At 25.8% G+C, this 21226-nt stretch overlaps 13 protein-coding genes across 13 annotated transcripts; 6 read left to right on the plus strand and 7 right to left on the minus strand.

The window, feature by feature from the left end:
• Nucleotides 1-202: 202 nt before the first annotated feature.
• On the minus strand, nucleotides 203-645 carry PNEG_00430 (hypothetical protein; the record flags this gene model as incomplete). Its single annotated transcript, XM_007874117.1, has 4 exons — nucleotides 203-329; nucleotides 376-450; nucleotides 493-564; nucleotides 613-645. 4 exons carry the CDS (start codon nucleotides 643-645, stop codon nucleotides 279-281), a joined length of 231 nt encoding a protein of 76 aa, XP_007872308.1. The 3' UTR covers nucleotides 203-278.
• A 548-nt stretch (nucleotides 646-1193) lies between these two features.
• Nucleotides 1194-2947, plus strand: PNEG_00431 (hypothetical protein; the record flags this gene model as incomplete). Its single annotated transcript, XM_007874118.1, has 4 exons — nucleotides 1194-1292; nucleotides 1344-2108; nucleotides 2155-2322; nucleotides 2366-2947. The coding sequence occupies 4 exons, from the start codon at nucleotides 1194-1196 to the stop codon at nucleotides 2945-2947; spliced, it is 1614 nt and encodes a 537-aa protein (XP_007872309.1).
• A 79-nt stretch (nucleotides 2948-3026) lies between these two features.
• PNEG_00432 (hypothetical protein) lies at nucleotides 3027-4475 on the minus strand (the record flags this gene model as incomplete). The annotated part of the gene is made up of 3 exons (XM_007874119.1): nucleotides 3027-3932; nucleotides 3979-4196; nucleotides 4241-4475. 3 exons carry the CDS (start codon nucleotides 4473-4475, stop codon nucleotides 3027-3029), a joined length of 1359 nt encoding a protein of 452 aa, XP_007872310.1.
• Nucleotides 4476-4981: 506 nt separating this feature from the next.
• On the minus strand, nucleotides 4982-5491 carry PNEG_00433 (hypothetical protein; the record flags this gene model as incomplete). Its single annotated transcript, XM_007874120.1, has 4 exons — nucleotides 4982-5102; nucleotides 5143-5343; nucleotides 5392-5430; nucleotides 5478-5491. 4 exons carry the CDS (start codon nucleotides 5489-5491, stop codon nucleotides 4982-4984), a joined length of 375 nt encoding a protein of 124 aa, XP_007872311.1.
• Nucleotides 5492-5581: 90 nt separating this feature from the next.
• PNEG_00434 (hypothetical protein) lies at nucleotides 5582-6539 on the plus strand (the record flags this gene model as incomplete). The annotated part of the gene is made up of 1 exon (XM_007874121.1): nucleotides 5582-6539. The coding sequence occupies exon 1, from the start codon at nucleotides 5628-5630 to the stop codon at nucleotides 6537-6539; it is 912 nt and encodes a 303-aa protein (XP_007872312.1). The 5' UTR covers nucleotides 5582-5627.
• PNEG_00435 (hypothetical protein) lies at nucleotides 6463-7464 on the minus strand. The gene is made up of 3 exons (XM_007874122.1): nucleotides 7416-7464; nucleotides 7041-7371; nucleotides 6463-6995 (listed from the first exon to the last, which is right to left on the minus strand). The coding sequence occupies exons 1-3, from the start codon at nucleotides 7436-7438 to the stop codon at nucleotides 6645-6647; spliced, it is 705 nt and encodes a 234-aa protein (XP_007872313.1). The 5' UTR covers nucleotides 7439-7464; the 3' UTR covers nucleotides 6463-6644.
• A 195-nt stretch (nucleotides 7465-7659) lies between these two features.
• On the minus strand, nucleotides 7660-9750 carry PNEG_00436 (hypothetical protein). The gene is made up of 10 exons (XM_007874123.1): nucleotides 9666-9750; nucleotides 9403-9622; nucleotides 9343-9351; nucleotides 9061-9300; nucleotides 8587-9010; nucleotides 8437-8539; nucleotides 8292-8392; nucleotides 8125-8242; nucleotides 8027-8083; nucleotides 7660-7978 (listed from the first exon to the last, which is right to left on the minus strand). Exons 1-10 carry the CDS (start codon nucleotides 9717-9719, stop codon nucleotides 7679-7681), a joined length of 1626 nt encoding a protein of 541 aa, XP_007872314.1. The 5' UTR covers nucleotides 9720-9750; the 3' UTR covers nucleotides 7660-7678.
• A 67-nt stretch (nucleotides 9751-9817) lies between these two features.
• Nucleotides 9818-10351, plus strand: PNEG_00437 (hypothetical protein; the record flags this gene model as incomplete). Its single annotated transcript, XM_007874124.1, has 4 exons — nucleotides 9818-9873; nucleotides 9924-10082; nucleotides 10139-10286; nucleotides 10337-10351. 3 exons carry the CDS (start codon nucleotides 9818-9820, stop codon nucleotides 10275-10277), a joined length of 354 nt encoding a protein of 117 aa, XP_007872315.1. The 3' UTR covers nucleotides 10278-10286; nucleotides 10337-10351.
• A 215-nt stretch (nucleotides 10352-10566) lies between these two features.
• Nucleotides 10567-15619, plus strand: PNEG_00438 (hypothetical protein; the record flags this gene model as incomplete). Its single annotated transcript, XM_007874125.1, has 16 exons — nucleotides 10567-10856; nucleotides 10898-12238; nucleotides 12288-12359; nucleotides 12406-12573; nucleotides 12621-12762; nucleotides 12808-12992; nucleotides 13035-13298; nucleotides 13342-13515; nucleotides 13558-13956; nucleotides 13998-14193; nucleotides 14244-14322; nucleotides 14370-14664; nucleotides 14714-14860; nucleotides 14907-15054; nucleotides 15098-15392; nucleotides 15436-15619. Exons 1-16 carry the CDS (start codon nucleotides 10650-10652, stop codon nucleotides 15617-15619), a joined length of 4296 nt encoding a protein of 1431 aa, XP_007872316.1. The 5' UTR covers nucleotides 10567-10649.
• A 154-nt stretch (nucleotides 15620-15773) lies between these two features.
• On the plus strand, nucleotides 15774-16760 carry PNEG_00439 (hypothetical protein; the record flags this gene model as incomplete). The annotated part of the gene is made up of 5 exons (XM_007874126.2): nucleotides 15774-15776; nucleotides 15833-16155; nucleotides 16203-16282; nucleotides 16334-16494; nucleotides 16536-16760. The coding sequence occupies 5 exons, from the start codon at nucleotides 15774-15776 to the stop codon at nucleotides 16758-16760; spliced, it is 792 nt and encodes a 263-aa protein (XP_007872317.1).
• A 155-nt stretch (nucleotides 16761-16915) lies between these two features.
• Nucleotides 16916-18049, plus strand: PNEG_00440 (transcription elongation factor S-II; the record flags this gene model as incomplete). Its single annotated transcript, XM_007874127.1, has 7 exons — nucleotides 16916-16984; nucleotides 17029-17088; nucleotides 17138-17755; nucleotides 17803-17832; nucleotides 17882-17908; nucleotides 17957-17984; nucleotides 18027-18049. 7 exons carry the CDS (start codon nucleotides 16916-16918, stop codon nucleotides 18047-18049), a joined length of 855 nt encoding a protein of 284 aa, XP_007872318.1.
• Nucleotides 18050-18216: 167 nt separating this feature from the next.
• PNEG_00441 (hypothetical protein) lies at nucleotides 18217-19822 on the minus strand (the record flags this gene model as incomplete). The annotated part of the gene is made up of 4 exons (XM_007874128.1): nucleotides 18217-18430; nucleotides 18473-18906; nucleotides 18950-19291; nucleotides 19331-19822. 4 exons carry the CDS (start codon nucleotides 19820-19822, stop codon nucleotides 18217-18219), a joined length of 1482 nt encoding a protein of 493 aa, XP_007872319.1.
• Nucleotides 19823-19923: 101 nt separating this feature from the next.
• Nucleotides 19924-21044, minus strand: PNEG_00442 (hypothetical protein; the record flags this gene model as incomplete). Its single annotated transcript, XM_007874129.1, has 1 exon — nucleotides 19924-21044. The coding sequence occupies one exon, from the start codon at nucleotides 21042-21044 to the stop codon at nucleotides 19965-19967; it is 1080 nt and encodes a 359-aa protein (XP_007872320.1). The 3' UTR covers nucleotides 19924-19964.
• Nucleotides 21045-21226: the final 182 nt, after the last annotated feature.

A 21226-nucleotide genomic window follows, 5' to 3' on the forward strand; every position in this document is an offset into this window, starting at 1 on the left:
TCAGTTTTTTAAACGATTAGTATTCGATGACTTTTTCTATTAAATATAGATATTTAATATACTAATAATAATTCACTTTAGAACGCTTTTTTTACTATAAATATAGAAAAGCCACTTAACTGTGAAAAAATGATTTATTTAAATTTGTATATTTCCATTTTAAAAAAATTATTAAATGATTAATTTATTTTAAATAGATACAACGATCAACTCCAAATTATACAAAAAAACATTAAAATTATCCAGTCAAATCAATATTGACCCCTATATATTCATATTTAGATTCGTTCTAAAGCTTCAATCATTACAACTGAATTTCCTCGAATAACCTTAAAAATCGTTAAAAAAAACTCTTTCAAAAACAAAAAAACATACGACTGTCCCAATCGTCTTCTTTTCACCCCCCCCTAATTCTTCAACTGCTTCATCAAGAACAATATTCAAAAAAACCTTAAAAATTAATCATTTTTTATAAATTTGTTTTTTTTTTACATCATAACCTCTAAGAACACCTATTAAATTACGTTGTCCATTTATTATTACATAAAGTTTCTTATCCATATACTATATATATTATTTTAATAAACCATTATTTCTTAATAACAGATCTACCTTTTTTAATTCTGGTGTAGAAACTTTAGACATTTTTAAGTTTTTTTTATCTCAATTACTATACACTTTTTCGAGGTTAAAAAAATTTAGGCTTAATAGTAAAATAAACTATAAATATAAAAATAAATATACAAATATTAACTTTTTTATATTTCAATATTCTATAATTATTTCCTATTAATCTATATTTATTTTATTATTATTTGATTTAAGGAAAAATATAAGAGTAAAGATAGGATTCTTGTTAATATTTCAATACTTAAAAAATATCAAGTTAAAAAAATATGTCTTAAGAATAAAATTTTTTAAGAAAATGAGACATGTTGTGTTTATATAAAGTTGTTATCTTTAAATATTTAAATATATATTTTATATAACATATATTGTCGATCAGAAATTTGTTATTTTTTTTCATGTAAGAAATACTAAAAAAGAAAATATTTTGTTGAGAAAAAGTATTTAAGAATAACTTATTAAGTGTTCTTAATTAGCTTTAAAATATTTGGGTTTTTTTTTCTGGGATTTTTTAAGGATATTTTTTATTTTTTTTTAGATAATTGATTTTAAATTATTCTGTTATAATGTCTAGATGGTGGCTATTAATATCCATTATTGTTTTTATTTTTTCATGGTCTTTGATTGATTTTTCTTCAAATTATTATAAAAAAGAAAAACGTTGGGTAATTAAATATTTATAATCTATATTTAATGATCATTAATTAATTTTTAAGTTATTAGATGTAGCAATTTATCCAGTTCCTTTTAGTCTTGTTGAAAGAATTGTTTCCGAACTAGATCCTTTACTAAAGAACCTAACATTTCAAACAGATTATTTTAAATATTATCGTCTTAATCTTTTTGCAGCCCGGTGCCCTTTCTGGGGGACAGATAATGGTTTATGTGGGAATAAGGCATGTATGGTAGATGTATTAGAAGATTCGTCACTTCCTGAAGCATGGAAACCCTCAACATTAGGGAAAATCCGAGGTCTTACAGCAGAACAACCTTATCGTCCAGAAAAAACAACAAAGTTACCATTTGAAGGGGCACTTGGTAGTGAAACTTCAGAAAGATGTGTTTATGAAGAATCTGATTATTCAGATCGGGACTATTGTATTCCTGAAGATGAATCAGTAGAAGAAAATATTGTATATGTATCCTTGGTCGATAATCCAGAAAGATATACAGGATATTCCGGAGAAAGTGCTTATCAAGTTTGGAGAGCTATTTATAGAGAGAATTGTTTTGATGTTCCTCATAATTTTGTTGATCCAATGACGAAAAATATTTCATTATCTTCGAGTAAATTAGAAGCAATTATGATGCACAAAGATAATTGGGGGTCTAAAGACAATGATGAGAAGAGGCGAAATGCAATGGTTCAAGAATCAATTTGTCTTGAAAAAAGAGTATTTTATCGAATCATATCGGGAATGCATGCAAGTATATCAACACACTTATGTAAAGAATATCTTAACAAAACAACGGGTTTATGGGTATTATGATTTGATATGTAAAATACTTTATTTAATTATGATATAGGAACCAAATTTTCAGTGTTTTATGGAACGGGTTGGAAATTATTTTGATAGAATTGAAAATATATACTTTAATTATCTTCTAATTTTGAGAGCATTGGCAAAATTGGATAAATATTTACAAAATTATACATTTTGCGAGGGAGATGTCGAAAGTAATATGATGACGAAAGTTGTTATCTTATATTTTCTAAAACTGATTTAATATATTGTAGTATAAACTTAACAAACTGATTTCGAAGATATCTTTTATTCCTAAATTGTTTGATGAGAAACTTATGTTTGATACATCACATAATAGTTTTGCTATTCATTTAAAGGATGAATTTCGAATGAGGTTTAGGAATGTTAGTAAACTTATGGATTGCGTTAGTTGTGATAAATGTCGTCTATGGGGAAAAATTCAAATTGCAGGATTTGGCACTGCCTTAAAAATTCTTTTCGAATTTGATGATTTTTTAGATCAAAATAAATTTTTATTACGAAGAACAGAACTTGTTGCACTTATTAATACATTTGATCGTATATCCTCTTCTATTCGTTTTATACAGGAATCTTCAATAATATCTTTTAATAAAAATAAAAACTTTTACAAGCTTAATAATTGTCATGGATTTTATTTTTTTTCAAAAATTAAAAAAATAATCTTATATAAATCTTCTTTTAATTTCAAGCGTATTATAAAATCATTTAGTGTCGAATATAATAATGTTAAAGATGTACTTATATATATTATTAACTCTTGGTTTAGAATTTTTAAAACTATTTATATATATATAAAAGGAAAAAATAAATAGAGTTATTTTTTGTAAATAAATATTGCAAGTAGGCAGAAGTCATAGTTATAGAAAAAAATTACATAGATATATAAAACATTTATTTCTGTGACCCTTCCAAAATTTCGAATGGTAAAGAAAATTCCTGAACTTTTGTAGTTATTTTAGGAAGCGGCTGCCCAAATGCCAATATAATTCTGTTGCTTCTTCGCCAGTTATTTGTAATGGCTTCTCTTATATGAGGTGATTTAATAAATGTTAAGCCTTTTTTATTTCTAGTCGAATATACAATTTTATTAGTCTTTTTTTTCTGAACTTTTACAGGTCCATTCTTAATAGGTGTATCCTTATTTTCAACATGAGTATTCTCATTTGGCATATTTTTATCTTCAATATACGTATCTTTATTCTTAATAGATAGATCTTTACTCTTATTAGACTCATCTTCAGGTACTGTATAAAATAATGGCATGGTTATATTATTATTTAGGGAATCTGATGAACTCTTTGATTTTTTTCGCTTTTTTTGGATATGTTTATCAGTATTCAATTCATCATTATTTATTTTTTCAGTTATAAGAGGAGCAATTTCTGAAATTTCACTGTTTAGTTTCTTTTTTAAATGATTTTTTGAAAAAAATGTTTTGTTAGCTTTTGAAATAGAATTTTTATTTAAATTAATATGGCTCCTTGTTCTTTTTTTATGTTCTAATTGAAGCTTTCTCCAAGAATCAAATTTTTTCAGAACTTGTTCCAATCTTTCAATAATATATTGTCTTTGAATTTCCAATGGATCTTTGCAACCTGTAATTTTAGAAATAGCCATTACAACTTTTTTCCAATTCGACCCATTAAGTTGATCAATTTTCTGCTCTAAATAAAGTCGATCATATGTAAATCTTTCATATTCAATATTTCGAATATGTTTTTCTTGTCTATCAAAACGTTTGTGATTCAAATGAAAAAGATTGTCTGATAAAGGATCTACTGAAATATTTGATTTAATCTAATTCAACATCAATAAAATCTTTTCCACCCAAATATAATTAAACCTTTAATTCAGCTTTAAAACTTGGTGATATTTTAAAAACAACTGGTGTCCTAACTGGTATGTTTTTTTTAGAAGAAATATACATAGAAAGATCCTTAGATATATGTTCAAATAAAGGATGAGGCTGAAGATTCAAAAATTCTTTAGGTTGATTAGTTATTAATATTGAAAGCTCTAATAATTCTTCATCGATGTTTGCTGGTGTATAGAAATTATAATCTTTATATAATATTAATAATAAAAATAAGACATGGAAATCTTACTAAATTCGTCATTATTATAATTATACATATAATGAATAATCGTTTGAACTGCTGTTCTATCCATATAGCTATCACGAGTTGGTCGTTTATTATTTTTTAATGAAATAGCATTATTAAATGGTTTCCATATATTTGAATCAACTCTTTGATAATATGTTTTTTCTTGTAGATCACACATTCCTTTTTTTTCATCAATTATCTTATCTTTATTGAATATAGATGTTCTATTTCCCATTTTCTTAATATTCTTTCAATTTTAAACCAAATTAATTAATATTTTTAATTAAACTTAATAAAATATTATCTGAAGTCTATAATCCCTAGTCAAAAACCTCAAGGAACATCTTATTTCTATGGATATTAAAACAAACATTGTTTTGTTAAAAAAGCAACAAAATATACGTTAACGAACTAAAAAATTTTTAAAAAAGAGGATATTCAATATATAATAAGTTGAATAAGTTTATTTTTCTATTTATTTAAATGTTGAATAAATAATGTGAAAAACCCTATTAAACTTAGAAAATAAATAATTTAAAATAATGGAAATAGCAATAGATCTCTATAAGAAAATAAATTTGCCTTTTTTTCTTGAAAGCTGAGCTATAAATGTCAAATGCTAAATGCTTTAGAAATAGTTAGTAGTATATTTTAAGAAATTAATGCATCATATGTCTCTTGAATAGTTTTTATTTTATTTTTAGCTTTTTTTTTTATTTTTTGTTGTATAGATTTGATATTTTATGTAGAAAACAATAATCCAAGGGCCTTTTTAACTGCTTCCATACATCCTAAAATCTCTTTACGTGTTTTTTCAAGTTCTTCTTCTTTAGCAATGACCCAATCAACGGTTAAACGTATTCTATTTTTTTAATATTCTTCTTCAAAAGCTAATAATTTACCGTTTCCGTGTCATAAGATGATCATAAACAATTCTACTTCTTATCCATGATTGTAATTCCTGACAAAGTTCTTTATATTCTGTAAATAATAAATCTTCTTCTTCATTAATAATTTCCATAGTTGACATATAAGCTGCCGTCATTATATCTACGTCAAACCTTGGAAGTACATCCAATATATTATTTGTTTTTTTGATTTCTCTAGAAATTAATTACATTTATCTTAATAAAAATTAGAAATTTATAAACATTATTGAGGCTTCATTTTTAGGTTCTTCTAATTTTGTACTAAGCAACAATTTGAGTATGATTTTTTTTTAAAATACAGTATCTACCTGTTAACGCTCATACTATTTCTTCTTAAGCTCTTATCTAAAATATTTAAAGGATTTTAATAGTTTTTAATAAAAACTGTACGTTAACGTTTATCTTTTCTTAAGAAATTAAGAAATTGTTAAGATTTCTTAACAAAATTAGATTGACAAATGAGATTTATAAGGGTCACTCATGTTATATGGGTTAAAAGAAGAATACGTTGTATTTCAACACGAACTTTTGAGATTCAAACTATTGGTGCTCTTACAAGAAAAGCTGAAGAAACAAATCTATTAAAAATACAGGAAATACCAGTAAAGAACAAGGAAAATGTGAAAAAAAGCTTACTGGAGAGATTAAAAGGGAAAAAAATTAATATACTGGCAAAACCATTAATGCCAGGTATTTTACCATATGATGAATCTAAAGTATCCCGTGGATTAAAAAATGGTGTTCTAAAAAAAGATTATATGGGGTTTCCATGGCCAGATGAAGCAAAATATGTAGACTCAGATCTTGCATTTTATGAGGATTTATCTACAGAAAAAAAAGATATGAAAACTATTAAAAAATGTTTAGAATATGATAATTTATCAGTTTCATTAAAAGATTCAGATAGAGAATTAAGTATTAAAAGTAAAAAAAATATCAAAGAAGAGAATAAAATGTTAAAAGATGAATTTAATTTGAAGATGGATGATTATGAAAAAAATCAAAGGATATATCGTAGTCCTATAATTAGAAAAGGGCATTCTAAATTAGATATGTTTGTATCGAGGCTTGAGTTTGTTTCTAAAGAAGATTTGGATCCATATATGCCAGATTGGGTTATATCGTCAAAAAAAATAAATATATTAAAATCTAAAGACTCGGTACCAAAACAGTTTAGAGAAATGGATAAAGAATTAAAAAAAATGAATGTTAAATCTAATGAAGGGAATCTGGATTGCAAAAATATATTTTATATGAATGATTCAACTTTTTTTAATAATTGTATATACAAAAACTCGTCAATAAAGCCAAATCAGAAGATTGAAATGATTAATATCATAAATGAGATGATAAAACAAAAGACTGTTTAGATACAATATCTACGTAATATATGTCATAGTACATATGTATAATATATAGATCTTATTATGACTTATGCATAATAAATAATTATCTTGAATAAAAATACGGATACATTATTGATTTTCTGAAATACTTTTTTTTGTAGATTCAATAATTTTTTTCACTTCATTATTTGCATTACTAATTATTTTTGTAATTTCTTTTTCTTTAAGTTTTATTTCATCTTCAGTTAATTCACCTTGTTGTTTGGCTTTTTTTAAACGTTTCATGTTTTTTGTTCTTATATTTCGTATTATTATTTCTGTGTTTTCTCCAAGTTTTGATATCTCTATTAACTTTTTTTTTTGATTTTCTTTTGTTAGTGGAGGTAAAGGTATAATATATTGATGAGGATTTAACGGATGAATAACAGGATTAAGTCCAAGTGATGAAGATCGTATCGTAGAAACCAAAATTTTGGTATTCTGTTGAATATTAATTGAAAAATAAATAAAATATATAAAAAAAACATCATTATCATAAATTGTCAGTAATATGGATTTATTATTTTGCATAGATACGTGTGCTAGATCTTTAAGTAAAGCACTTTTCTTTTTAGAAATAGGAATTTTCAAATTATCAAGTAAAGAAAGATTAGATCGACCCATTTTAAGAGATTCTGACTCTTTTTTTAAATATAAAATTGCATCGTTGAGACTTTCATTTAGCTTTTTTGTGTCCATAATTTCTTTTATATTTTCAATCCCATATATTTCTTTATTTCTTTTTGATTTTAATTCAAATGATAAGAAAGATTTCTGATGTATATATTTTTTAAAAGATTTAAAATAAAAAAGATATCTATAAAATATTATTTTGCAAAATATTTAAATATATGAAAATACCGTTTATAAAATAAAAAGGACATTCAAAATAATTAATTTTTAATAAATGATGTTTTTATAAAATTTTGATAAGTTTTCGAGATTAGAATTTGATAAAATGATAAATATTAAGTAAAATTCGTTTAATATCTAGGTAGAAAAAACTAAACTGTATATAAAATATAAGTCGTTTATAGATTAGATAAATTCATATTGAAATATAGCTATTAAATGATTAATTGTACTATCTGTTGTAATGATATGTTATAAAGTTTTCATGACGATTAAATAGATAAAAAAAAAACTTCTCTTTCCGGTTCTATTTCTGTATTATTTTGTATATTTTCAGTCCTACTACAAAAACTTAAAATAATAAAAGAAAGAAGAAAAACTGCCAAAAATAATAAATAAGAATATGAATACCATGTTTTAAAAAACTCGTAATTGCTCGTTATATCATTGATAATTGTATTTAAGACTGTTAATGTATATAATCTATCTGAAGGATGATCTTGTGCTTTGAAAGATAAAAAAATGGATTTTAGAAGATTTCTATAATTATAAATTTTTTGAGAATTAAAAATCTAAATCCTTTAGTATAAAATTTGCTAAAATTTTATCTGTAATCTTACAGCATAATTATAATGAGATTGATTATTTTGATGAGTATAATATTTAGGAATAATGATCTGAAATAAATAAATAAATAAGAGAAACTTTTTTTAAATACCTCACTAAGTGTATAATTGAATGAAAACACCATTAACATTAAAATAGCCAAAGAAATTAGAAAATCATGATGTAAAGTGTTATTTTTTATCTTTTTATGTATATTATATTTGAAAAACCTGAAAAATGTTAAAAATTCAAAAAAAACAATGTTTAAATCAAAAGTACGTGAATTTTTTTGTCATCTTTGTATTAAAAATTGCAACAATTGTAGTCACATAAAAATAGAGTATAAAAAGAGTAATCATAATAAGATTAATAGGAAAAGTCTTGAATTTATGAATAAAAAACAAATAAAATATTGGATACATGCCTTAAAAAGATATTGAGATAATGTACTCATACAATAGAAAGGCCATTTTTTGCTTATATAATTGTAAAGAATTTTGAAGTATGTATTTTCCAATTTAGAAATTCTATGTAAAAGATTAACGATCATATTATAAATATAAGTAGAACAAACATTGTCATTGACATTAACAAAGTTATTCCTATGGATATAACTAAAAAAAAAAATCCGAGAAGCAATTGAAGTAAATGTAAGATGGTTGAAATAGGTTGTTCCCATTTTCTCTTTCCTTCTTCTGCAAGTCGAATACAACGTACAAGTGTTCTTTCTTCCCTCTGGAGAGACTCTAATGCCCTACGGTCCTTTAGATTCATTTGAGTATAAAATCCTGTGTAACGAACTTCAATGGCTCGTTGTTTTTCACGGTTAAGAATTAAAGCATGTTTTATATCTGTTACAGATGCCGGAACATTTATTGAATTTGTTTTTATAATTTGTAAAGGAAATAATGAAAAGCCAAATGCTGTATATATACAAAAAAGAATAATCCCAAATAATAAAACAACATCTACAATAAAAAATGTACTCATCTTTATATCTAAAAAAATTAATTAAATATTAGCATAAAATAATTCAAAAAATCCTTACATTCGGGTTTAAACGTTTGTTGAAAATGTTTTAAATATAGTTTAGAATTCTTTTTTTCTGTAATACTCATAAAAGTTCCACTAAAAAATAATGCTATAAATAAAAGTAAAAAAAATAATGAACGCCTTAATGCCCCAAATATCCTTGTTTTAATTGTTGACTCTTCATTCCATTCTTCATAAAAATAATACACAAATGGTAATATTATAAATAATTCAATTATATGTAGTCCATAAAATACTACTTTTTATTAATTTCTCTCTTTAGTTCTCAATTTCATACTATAATAACCTACAGATTTTTAATATATCTTAGTTTTTCTTTAATATATCTTTTTCTTACATAATTTAAATCTTTTCCTTTCTAAAAAAACTATTTTTTTTAAATAATCTTTTTCTATATTTTTTTCCTTTAACCAAACAATTCCTATATCAATAGGATATAAACTAAGTGTTCCTATCATATGTACCATAATAATTACTATAATTCCTATCATTATCATACTTTTTTTATCTTTATTTTGACGTTGATAAATCCATCTAAATAATCCAAAAAAGAAAACCTAAATTCTTTAGATATTTAAGATTACTCTTATTCTTATTTACTAGTATTATTGATATGTAAATTGCCCATATTACTGATTGATCTTTTCCCTCCATAACTTAAGTTTTTCTAATAGTTTTAAGTCAAAATTATGTTGCTTATCGTATGTCTAAGAAATCTTAAAAAATTTTAGATAATTAAGAAATATTAGAAAATGAGACCCATTCGTATGCGTATTTTCTCTGACTTTGTTTATTTTCATATGAAATTGTTATTTTTAAGACTAAAAATTGGTTTTTATAAAGCTAATTTTTGATAAGGAATGAATCATATGATGATAAAGAAATAGACAGGAAAAAATGGCAAATAATGATTAAACAGGCACTTTCTCAGGGATTTGGACTGGAAGGAGAATCTATTATGATTGATATTTTACATTTAACAAAGGATAAGTGTGTTTATATTCGCGTGCCATCAAGGTATGAAAAAAAATGTTTTAAAGAAATAATTAAGGAATAAGTTTAATTAAGTATAGAGAGGAGTCAAGATTTTGGGTGGCAATGACGGGATATTGTGAAAAAAACATTCAAATATTGGGTGTATCGGATCATTTAATGGGTTTAATTAATAGAAGTCGATTAGAAAAAAATTTGCATGAAAAAAAAAACAATTAAAGGTTTTTAGTAAGGGATTATATTTATTTTAATAGTAATAAGGCTTATTATTTTGAAAGGGTTAAGTTGAAAGATGAAATAAAGTTTAGTTTTTTTTTTATTTAAAAGATTCAATTCTTTTTCATCTTAAGAGTTCTTTTTATTAAAGGAAAAAAAAGGATTTCTAAGTGGTTAAAAACATCATTTCAATTTAAAAATAATATTCTTTAAAAACTATGCAATCTTAGTTTTTTAGATAGGCGCTTAAAAAAATCGATGATTAAAAAAAAAAAGAATATAAAACATTGAGGTTTTTTACTTCTATTTATAAGGAGTTTTTGGGCTCGTTTGAATGTTTGTTAAAGAAAATATTGATATCTTTTAACAAAAAAAATGTCGATGATTTATGTGCCATTTATGGAGAGTATGGCTATAGAACATGTTTTAGCTCTTCAATTTATTTCAAATGAGGAAAATTTAATTGTTGGGAGATCAAATAGATTACAAATATATAGTCTTTTGAAGGAGAAAAAGGAGGGAAGACAATTTTATTATAAATCAGAAATATTGCCATCATTACATGTTAGAGAAAATCAAGAGGTATAAAAAATAGAAAGGTAAAATGGTTTAATAAGGGGTAGGATTTTCTTGGAACGGATGTAAAATTAGAACCGTCTCGATTAGAGACTGTTTGGTCATTATTTCTTGTTTATGAAACGGAATTATATGGAGAAATTACATCAATGACTAAAGTTAGGACAAAAGATTATGATAAAACTAAAAGAGAGTGTATTTTAGTAGCTTTTAGAGATGCGAAAGTATCTCTTCTTGAATGGGATGCTTCTAGTTTTGGAATTTCGACAGTGAGTATTCATTTTTATGAGAAGGAGGAATATAGATCATCATTATCTCCTGAATTTAATGCACAATTGATTATGGATCCATCCTATAGATGTGCAACTCTTAGATTCTATGGAGATATGTTTGCAATAATTCCTTTTCGGCAAAAAGATATTCTTTCATTGGATGATGATATCATGAATATAACTCAGGATTCAGAGACAGCTTCCCAATTGCCATATTATTCATCATCGGTTATATCGTCAAGGCAGATGCATGAAGGTATTTCACATATTATTGATTGTGGTTATCTTTATGATTACCGAGAGCCAACTCTTGCTATTCTTTACTCTGCATTTCAAACATCTACGGGTCTCCTTCCATATCGCCAAGATACTGTAAGTTTTACTGCAGTTACTCTAGATCTTCAACAAAAGGCATCAACAGCTATTTATACAGTCGATAGACTTCCTTATGATTTATTTAGCATTTTACCCCTTCCAAATCCTATTGGAGGCTCGCTTCTTATTGGAAACAACGAATTGATTCACATAGATCAAGCAGCATGTGTAAAAGCTGTTTCAGTAAATTCTTTTGCAAAAAAATGCACGCATTTGGATTTTGTTGAGAATTATGATCTTGATTTAAAACTTAGCGGAGCAGTAGCAACATATTTAGCTTCATCTCCTGAACAACCAGGAGTTGTACTATTGGTTATTGAGAATGGACAGTTTGTTCAAGTAGGATTTAGGTTAGATGGTAGAGCAATTAGTTCTCTTATAGTAAAAGTGTTAGATCAGGGTCCCAAAAATGATTTCTTTAGCTCAAAAGCAAGCTGTATGACTTTATTAAATAAAGAATTATTATTTGTTGGAAGCAAATTTTCCAATGGTGTATTATTAGGATGGAAAAGACAAAGTGAAATTGTAGAACGGATATTATCAGAACCTCGAGTAATATTTGATGAGGATAGGGAAATTCTAAATGATTTATATGGAGATAGCTTAGATATTATTGATAATAGTCAGATTTTATCAGAGAAAGAAGTCTTTGGGGATATACAGTTTTGTTTATTTGATTCTTTATGTAGTTTTGGTCCTATTGTTGATGCCGCAATTGGAAATTCCTTTTTACCCTATGGAGTAATTGAATTTTATTTTGAGTTGTCTGATTCATACTAATTTTTAAAAGGATCAGCATACAGTTTTTGATTTAGTAACTGCTACAGGAAAAAATAAAACAGGCTCTATTAATATATTTAAGGTTAGTGTTAACATTATGATGTAGTATATGTGTCTAATTATAATAGAAAAGTATACAGCCAGATGTTATTGGTAGTTTTAACTTTGTTGATTGTTATGGATTATGGACCGTTTCTCTCAGAAGTTCTGGCATTGAGGATTTTATGGATGATTCATCTTCTTTAAGAGATAATTTTGATAATTATTTTTTTATTTCAAAGTTAGAAGAAAGTTTGGTATGTTTTAAAGAATAAAATAAAAGTATGACATAAGTTTATTTTAGATATTTACTGTTGGTGAAAGTTTTGATGAAGTACAAAATACGGAATTCGATACTCGTGGTAATATAATCGAAGTTGGCACTGTATTTGATCATACAAGAATCGTACAAGTATCTTGTGATAGTGTTAGAATTTATGATTCCGGTATAGTATAAATTAAATATGTTTAATAAATTTATTCTTATTTAGATATATCCTTAACACAATATGTTTCAATGTCTGATAAGGAAAATCCTTTAAATGAGACAATTATTTTCGCATCTATAATGGATCCTTATATTTTGTTAAAACTCCAAAGCAATCAATTTTGTATACTTTTTGCAAAACATGATTCTAAGGAAATTGTTCAGCTTTTTTTTCCTAAAGCTTTAAAGGTAATACATATGTAAATTTTTATGTTATCTGATTATGCTTAGAATGAAAAGATTATTTCTGCGTGCTTTTTTTCTCCTCAAGGAATTATGAATCAGAGTTTTGACAATTATTTTACAAACAATAATATTTCCAATGATATTAAATATTTATTTCTTAAAAAAAAAGAATCTAATGAAAATAACGATATAAGATTTCAAGAAATTCATATGAATAGTTTCAATGATAATGATATATATATATTAAAATCTTCAAATCCTCTGCTTAAGTTTTTTTGTTTTATTTTATTTCAAAACAATGTATTAAAGGTATTGCCTACTAAAAAATATAACAATAGATTGACTTTTATAGATCCATGCCCTTCCATCTATGGATTGTGTCTTTGTGTCTAGTAATTTTTCTATATTACCTAAAATTATTCAAAATAGCATAAATGATGAAAATACATATGAAATTTACGAAAACAAGATTCGAGAAATATTGGTTACAAGTTTGAATAATAGAATGGACGAACCATATATATTGGTTTTTTTTATTTTGAATTCTATTTTTATCTTACTTTTATAGGTTCGTACTGAATGGGAAAACGTAATTATTTACAAAGGTTTTCTGTATACTGAAAATAATTCTGCATCATTTCCTTTACGTTTTTTAAAAATTGACTTGTTTAAATCTTCAACAGATATATTTACTGTCCATAATTGTCAAAGTAGTGATATACAGGTTAATAATTCTAATAATCTTAAAAATAATCTTAATGAATTACATCAAAAATCTATGGTACCTTTTGGTGGTAAAAATGATATTAGATGTGTTTATGTTGGAGGGACGTCATCATATTTTATTATCAAAACACCACATTCATTACCACATTTGTTTCCTGTAAATATTAAGAATAAAATAGTAAGATTCTCTTCATTTAATACATTGAATTACGAAAATGGGTTTATTTATAGTGATTCTGAGGTATTGTTTTATTTATAATGTTTTTTGTTTTAATTAATTAGAATATTATAAATATTGGGAAATTAAGTGATGATTATATTTATAATGAGTCATTGGCTATAAAAAATGTGGTGATTGGAAAAACAGTTACATCTATTGCATATCATCTTTCTAAACATGTCTATGCTATTTGTACATCTGAAATGGAGGAATACGAGGTTTTAGATGAAGATAATGAATTATTGTTTGAACATGAAAGTTAGTAATTTTAAAAAATCATATTAATATTGGTGGTTTATATGTAATAGATGATCCTAGTGCTCTTCCTAAACTTCCCCATGGTTTTTTGGAGTTGTTATCTCCTAAAACATGGGAAGTAATTGATAGGTATTTATTTATTATTACTTAAATTAGTTAAATTAATTTTTGTAAAGATATTCATTTGCAAAAAATGAAGCAGCAGTTACAATTAAATCTGTTAATCTTGAAGTTTCTGAACATACTAAAGTTCGTAAGGAATTTATTGCAGTTGGTACTGGTATATTTCGTGGAGAAGATTTAGCTATGCGTGGTTCAACATATCTTTTTGAAATAGTCGACGTAATACCTGAGCCAAATAAACCTGAGACAAATAAAAAAATGAAATTAATTTGTCGAGAAGAGGTTAAAGGGGTTGTTTCTGCAATATGTGATATAAATGGATATCTTTTAAGTGCACAAAGACAAAAGGTTTTATATTCTATATTATTTTTTATATATTTTTTTTAACAATAATTAGGTTATTGTTCGAAGTTTAGAAAATGATGAGAGATTAGTTGGTACCGCTTTTATTGATTTGAATATGTATGTTTCCGTTGCAAAAAGTATTCGAGATCTACTTTTGTTTGGAGATATAATGAAAAGTATATGTTTTGTGGGATTTTCTGTCAGTATATAAAATATTTTTGCTAGCTATACTAAAAATAGATAAGGAAGAACCCTATAAAATGGTTCTTTTTGGGAAAGATCATAGTTCTATATCTGTTTCATCTGCAGAATTTTTGGTAGACAATGAACATTTATATTTTGTAGTTGGTGATGATGATGGAAATATTCATGTCTTTAATTATGATCCTGAAAGTATTGATTTTTTATTTTTAAATCAATTTTAATAGTATAATAGATTCACAATCACTTTTTGGTCAAAAATTGCTTAAACGAGGGGATTTTCATGCTGGTTCTCAAATAAGATCTATATTGATGCTTCCTAAGCAATCTTTCCAAGAAAATATAAGTGATTCAGAGGAAATTCTATCGTCTAAGAATCAGGATTCTTTATGTTTATGTATTTCTGACAACGGAGCTATGGGCCTATTAATTTTACTTCCAGAAAAAATATATAGAAGACTTTATTTTATTCAAGGTCAACTTATTAATACTGAAGATAAAATAGCTGGACTAAATCCTATTACATATAGGTTTTTTCTTTTTATTTTTTTCCTTATTTTAATTTTAATTTAGAATTTCTACTTATATTAATAAAACATCTAATCCTGCTCGAGGAATTTTAGATGGAAAATTATTATATCAATATAATAATCTTCAAATTGACAGACAGCAAGACATGGCCCGCAAATCTGGTGCTCCTGTTGCGACTATTATTTATGATCTTTTAAAAATTGATTATTCTTTTGGTTATTTGTAAATCCTTAATTATTCCTTTGAAATTACATAATAAATTTTTATAAAAAAATCAATCTTTATATTTTCATTCTTTAATAAATTATTATATCTTTTAATTTAAAAGATTCATTACAATTTAACTTCCTCGTTAAACTTCATTAAAAAGTTAAAAAAAGATGGTAAGTTTCTTAAGATAATATTAAGATTCTTAAGAAGTAATTTCTAATATTCTTAGACAGAACAATTGGATGCTGCATTAGATTTATTCAGGCGTTTACCATCTCAAGATATAGCAAGAAATATAGTAGCTGTTCTTGAAAAAGTACCTTATTTAACAGAAGATCTTTTATCTTCAATAGATCAACCCTTACAAATAAAGAAATGTCCAAAGACATCTAAATTTTATTTGTCTTGTGATTATAATAGAGATGGTGATTCTTATCGTTCTCCTTGGAGTAATGAATATACTCCGGTATTGCCGGATGGAATTGTTCCCAGTGAAAGGACTCGCAAGTTAGAAATTGCCTTTAATGAAGCATTTGATATATACCGGACTCTGTATGTTTTTTTTAAAGAAAAAAAGACAGAGAATTGATTAATAAAAGGTATTATGAAGGAGGTACTTCAAGTGTATATTTATGGGATCTTGATAATGGATTTGCTGGTGTTGTATTAATTAAAAAAGGCAATTTTTTGTCTATGTATAATTTTTTGCTGTATATTTATGGGTTTTTAGAATCATCAAAAAAAGGATATTGGGATTCTATACATGTTTTTGAAGTACCATATGGTTCTCGAACAGTGCGTTACAGATTGACAAGTACAATTATATTACATATGGTAACACAAAGTGAATTATTAGGACAAATGAATTTAAGTGGTAATATTACTCGACAGGTGATTTTTTTTCTTTATTTTTTTCTCTTACAAAAATATAGGTTGAACAAGAATTACTAGTTAATGATTTAAATTCTCACATTGTTCATGTTGGACGTCTTGTTGAGGATATGGAAATAAAAATGCGAAATATATTACAAGAAGTTTATTTTGGTAAGACAAGAGATATATGTAATGATTTACGTTCAATTTCTAAATTATCACGACAAAAAGAAGGTGTTCAGCTTCAAAGAGAAGTGGTAGAAAAACTTTCAAATAGGAAATAATCTATTTATAATTAATTGTTTTTATGTTTTTCTCTTATGTTCCACTTTGTATCCAGATTTTCTACGTACGAGGAGACGACGTTAATTTTTCAAAGGACTGAGGGTTATTGCTTAGAAGCTTGAATATATTAAGGATTTAAGTAGGATAAGTAGTTATGGATATTTCAGAGGTTCGTAAGGCTCATAAGGTTCTTCAAAAAGCATTTCAAGAAGGAAATCAAATGGTTTATTTTTTATTCTTTTAGTATAAAATTAATATTATTAATAGTTAATTATTGATATATTAAGGCTTTTAAAGAACAAAGTTGTTGTGTCAGAGGCTCTTGTTGTATGGATATTTAACTATTTTTTTTTTTTAGTTTTAAAGGATTTGTCAGGATACAAAAGTAGGAGTTACAATTGGAAAATTAAGAAATTATTCAGAGAAATATGTAGCAGATTTGGCTAAGGAGATCTCAAAGAAATGGAGGGGAGATTTAAGTGCTTTAAAAAAGGCTTCTTTGGTGAAGAATACGTCGGAAATGGAGAAAATGTCAGTTGTGTCATCTACATCGAATACTTTAGAAAAAACAAGAAATACAGTTTCAAATTGTATTAAAACTGATATTACGGGTGATAAAGTTAGAGACAATTGTATTTCTTTGATTTATAATGCATTGGTTTGTGATTCTGACGATCTGAATGCGGAAATTCTTTCAAAAGCAAAAGCTATTGATGAATTTGTTTTCAATTTTTATTCACATAAAACAGATGATTCTTATAGACAAAAAATGAGATCTTTGTTATTAAATTTAAAAGATAAAAAGAACCCTAGTTTACGAGAAAATGTTATTAATGGTGAATTGAGTATACCACGACTTTGCACAATGACATCCCAAGAAATGGCATCAAAGGAACGAAAAGAGGAAGATAAAAAATTAGAAGAGATAAATCTCTTTAAAGCACGAGGGCCTAAGCCAATAAAAGCTGTAACTGATTTATTTCAGTGCGGAAAAGTAATACTAAATTATATTGTATAACAAAATCTAATATTTACTTATAGTGTAAACAGAGGAAAGTTTCGTATTACCAAGTATTTATACAAGTCCAAGTTAATAATATTTGGCTTATATATTTTATAGATGCAAACCCGAAGAGCAGATGAGCCTGTATTATTTATGCATATTATATAACTTTTTTTCTAATAAGATTTGTAGATGACTACTTTTTATGAATGCCAAGTTTGTAAGTTTCTAAAGAAATAAATATTTTTTTAATATATTGAAGGTGATAATCGATGGAAAACATAATTATTGTATATATAATACAATACATTGTAAAAATGACAAAATCTGCAATAAATATTATAGTTCATGAGCATCTCATTAATTCACAGATATTTAATAATAAGAGTTGATATGAAGTGCTAGATAATATATTACAAATAGATATAAGTAATGATGTTTATGGTACTTTATTATTGTGTGATAAGAATTTTTACATTTTCAAACCAATCTAACATTGGATTTTCACCGCTAATTGTTTTGGTTGTTTCAATATCTGCCCATTGTTCAAGAAACCTTCTATGAGTATAGATTTCTATATGTCTATTTTCTCCTGGTTGTAAACATGTTGCTTTATATACATTTTTTAGAACTTCGAAATTTGTTGGAAACATGATATCGAAATATCTAATTAACTTAATATGTTTCTACGATTGTGCTGGTTATTACCCTTGTTTTACTAAATATGTTGAGCATGGAATTGTCATACCAGAAAATCGTGTCTGGACTATTGGAGCATTAAGACCTTGAATAGTGTCTGGAAGAGAAAAGAAATCAGATATAATTAATTTATGTTCTGGAAAATAGTTTCGGAGAATATCAAATAAAAGAAGTTGTTTCGTAGGTATAAATTCTGGATCAATTAAGTTTTCCGAAAAAGGGAGATATGTTTTTAATCGTTTTATAAGATAAGAAATGTCATTGTATTTACTTTTATATGTCTGTGTGATTTTCTTTTTCAATGAGAGATATCTTATAATTAATGGATCTAAAATGGGTGAATAAAATTCATGAATATCTCCTATTTCGTCAATAACAGCTAATGCCTGATATGCCTGTTGCGTTATTGGATTATATCGTATCAAATCATGTGGAAAATTGTCCTTTCATCCTTATTATATATTATAATAAAAAGGAAATTCTTACTAATACTTCTAATAATATGAAAAAACAAGGATTAGAATTTAATGTATTCCAATCAAATATGCTTTTATTAATTATTTCAACTTTTTCTTGATGTTCACAATAGTGTTTGGTGTTTTTTAACATTTCTATTTGTTGTGTTGCTAATGGATGACTAATTTCAATTGCATAGTATTTTGTTCGTGCGTACACATCCGGATCCATGCGATCAATGTAGTCCATAACATTTAACATTAACGTTCCATTGCCTGATCCCACTTCGTATATTATTAAATCGTCATATGGATAATAAGATAGTTTATAATGTGTTAGTATATAGCGTGCTATTGCCTCTCCATAATATGGCTATCAAATAAGTTATAAAAATAAAAAATATTTATATACTTTAAATAGCTCAGTTGGTGTATGCCATAGCTGAATGGGAAGTTTTGCACCTTTTTGTACGGCCATTTTATCATAATTTTCATAAATTTTTCCTAATTCTTTTTGAAAACTATTGTTGTCTTTTATTTTCGAAAATTCAAATGACGTTGGTATTGACAAAATACAAGAATGCTTATTGTAATATCCATAAAACGGATTATAAATAGAATCTTCAATGAAATCACGAACCAACATTTGAACTTGTCGGGGAGGTGTTTTTTCTGTCAACAATAACATTGCATTTACAGTTTGACATTTTTGAGGTAAATCTTCAGAAGAAAAGTTATATGATACATTTCCTGCACGATAAGGATAAGTCGGTGTCTGAATCTCTGTATTTTTCCATATTTGCCATGAAGTATTATAACGTTTCGGATAATAAATTGTCTGACAGTAGAGACGACTTAAGTTGTAAGAGAATGGCCGATTTCTATAGAAAGTTGATATAGACATGTTTATTCTAAACAAATTGTTGATCCAAAGCCATGTTTATTTTTTTCTTAAATTTTAAAACAATGCATGTCAATATTTTCGAAAAATACCTTGTATTGTAAAATCTGCCTTGATTTTTTTGCAGATTAAAATTACACAGAGATCATAAACATGAACAAGTAAAACAAAATAGTTTGTTACAGTGTATTTTTTTTTTATGTGCATTTTCCACTTCCAAATTTGTTTCTTCAATAGATGTATTAGTAGAATAAGATTTTGTTTCTGCCTGAGAAGCTGATTCGGAAGATAATGATTCAATTGGATATAAATTATTATAAAGCGATAAATGATTAAGTAGACGATTTGGTTTTGTTTGTGAATTTGTCAAAAAATTATAATATTGATCAAAAAGATGAGCATGCGATGAATAAATAGATGCTTTTCGAGTTTCAAGAGTGTTTTTTGGTATTAAAGTACCGATTTTTGGGTTTTGGATGAATGTATGATTTGATTTAGGGCAATCGATAATAATATCAAATCGTCTGACAGCATGTACTGAATTAAATATCGTGTTTTTGTTATTGTGAATAAAAAAATCGTTTAGATGCATAGTCATGCTTTTTTTTTGATTATTAGATATGTTGACAGGAATTCTTTGAAATTTAAAAGCTGTATCACAAGAATTTGAATGCGAATCTGAATCTGAATTTGTATATGGAATAAATGTACTTATTTTCCGTATTTTTAAGTCATTTAGTTCTTTTGAATTCCTTTCTGGATATTTTACACGTTTGATCTTTTTAAAATGTTTTCGTTTTCTTTTCTGACTTTCAATTAATTTAATAATTGATGGTCCAAGGCTTCCAAATTGCTTGAAAATCTTCTCTTTTGAAGGAAATCTTTGAGGAAACATATTTTCCTTATGTTTTTTTCGTTTAATTGTTTCTCTTTGATTTATAGAGACCAATGATAAGATATTTTCAAAAAAATCATTTTCAAGATTATCATCACTAAAACTTAATGTTTCTTCTTCTAAAAACCACGAAACTTGAAGGTTATTCAAATGACCTCGATTGACAATAACTTCTCCTGTTCTTAAATCCACTTCATCTGATTCTTCTGTCATATCTCTTCCATACCGTTCAAATATTCCTTCTAATGTTGATTCATAACGCGTACGCGATTCCAGTCGCTTTAATTCAATATATTCTGGATCATATGTATAATAGGAGTTTATGTTCATTATATCTCTTCTATTCTATTTCTTTAAAGTCTATTAAAGGGCTAAAAATCTAAATCTCAGATTTTGGAGATTTAACGTGCTGATGTCGTGAAGTTAAAGATTTGATAATGATATTTTTATTGACAAATATTATACATAAAAAGCATCTAAAAAGGTTATATTGTTTATTATTTAAAAGTATT

This window comes from Pneumocystis murina (assembly GCF_000349005.2).
Source record: "Pneumocystis murina B123 chromosome Unknown supercont1.1, whole genome shotgun sequence".
NCBI classification, from domain to species: Eukaryota; Fungi; Ascomycota; class Pneumocystomycetes; order Pneumocystales; family Pneumocystaceae; genus Pneumocystis; species Pneumocystis murina.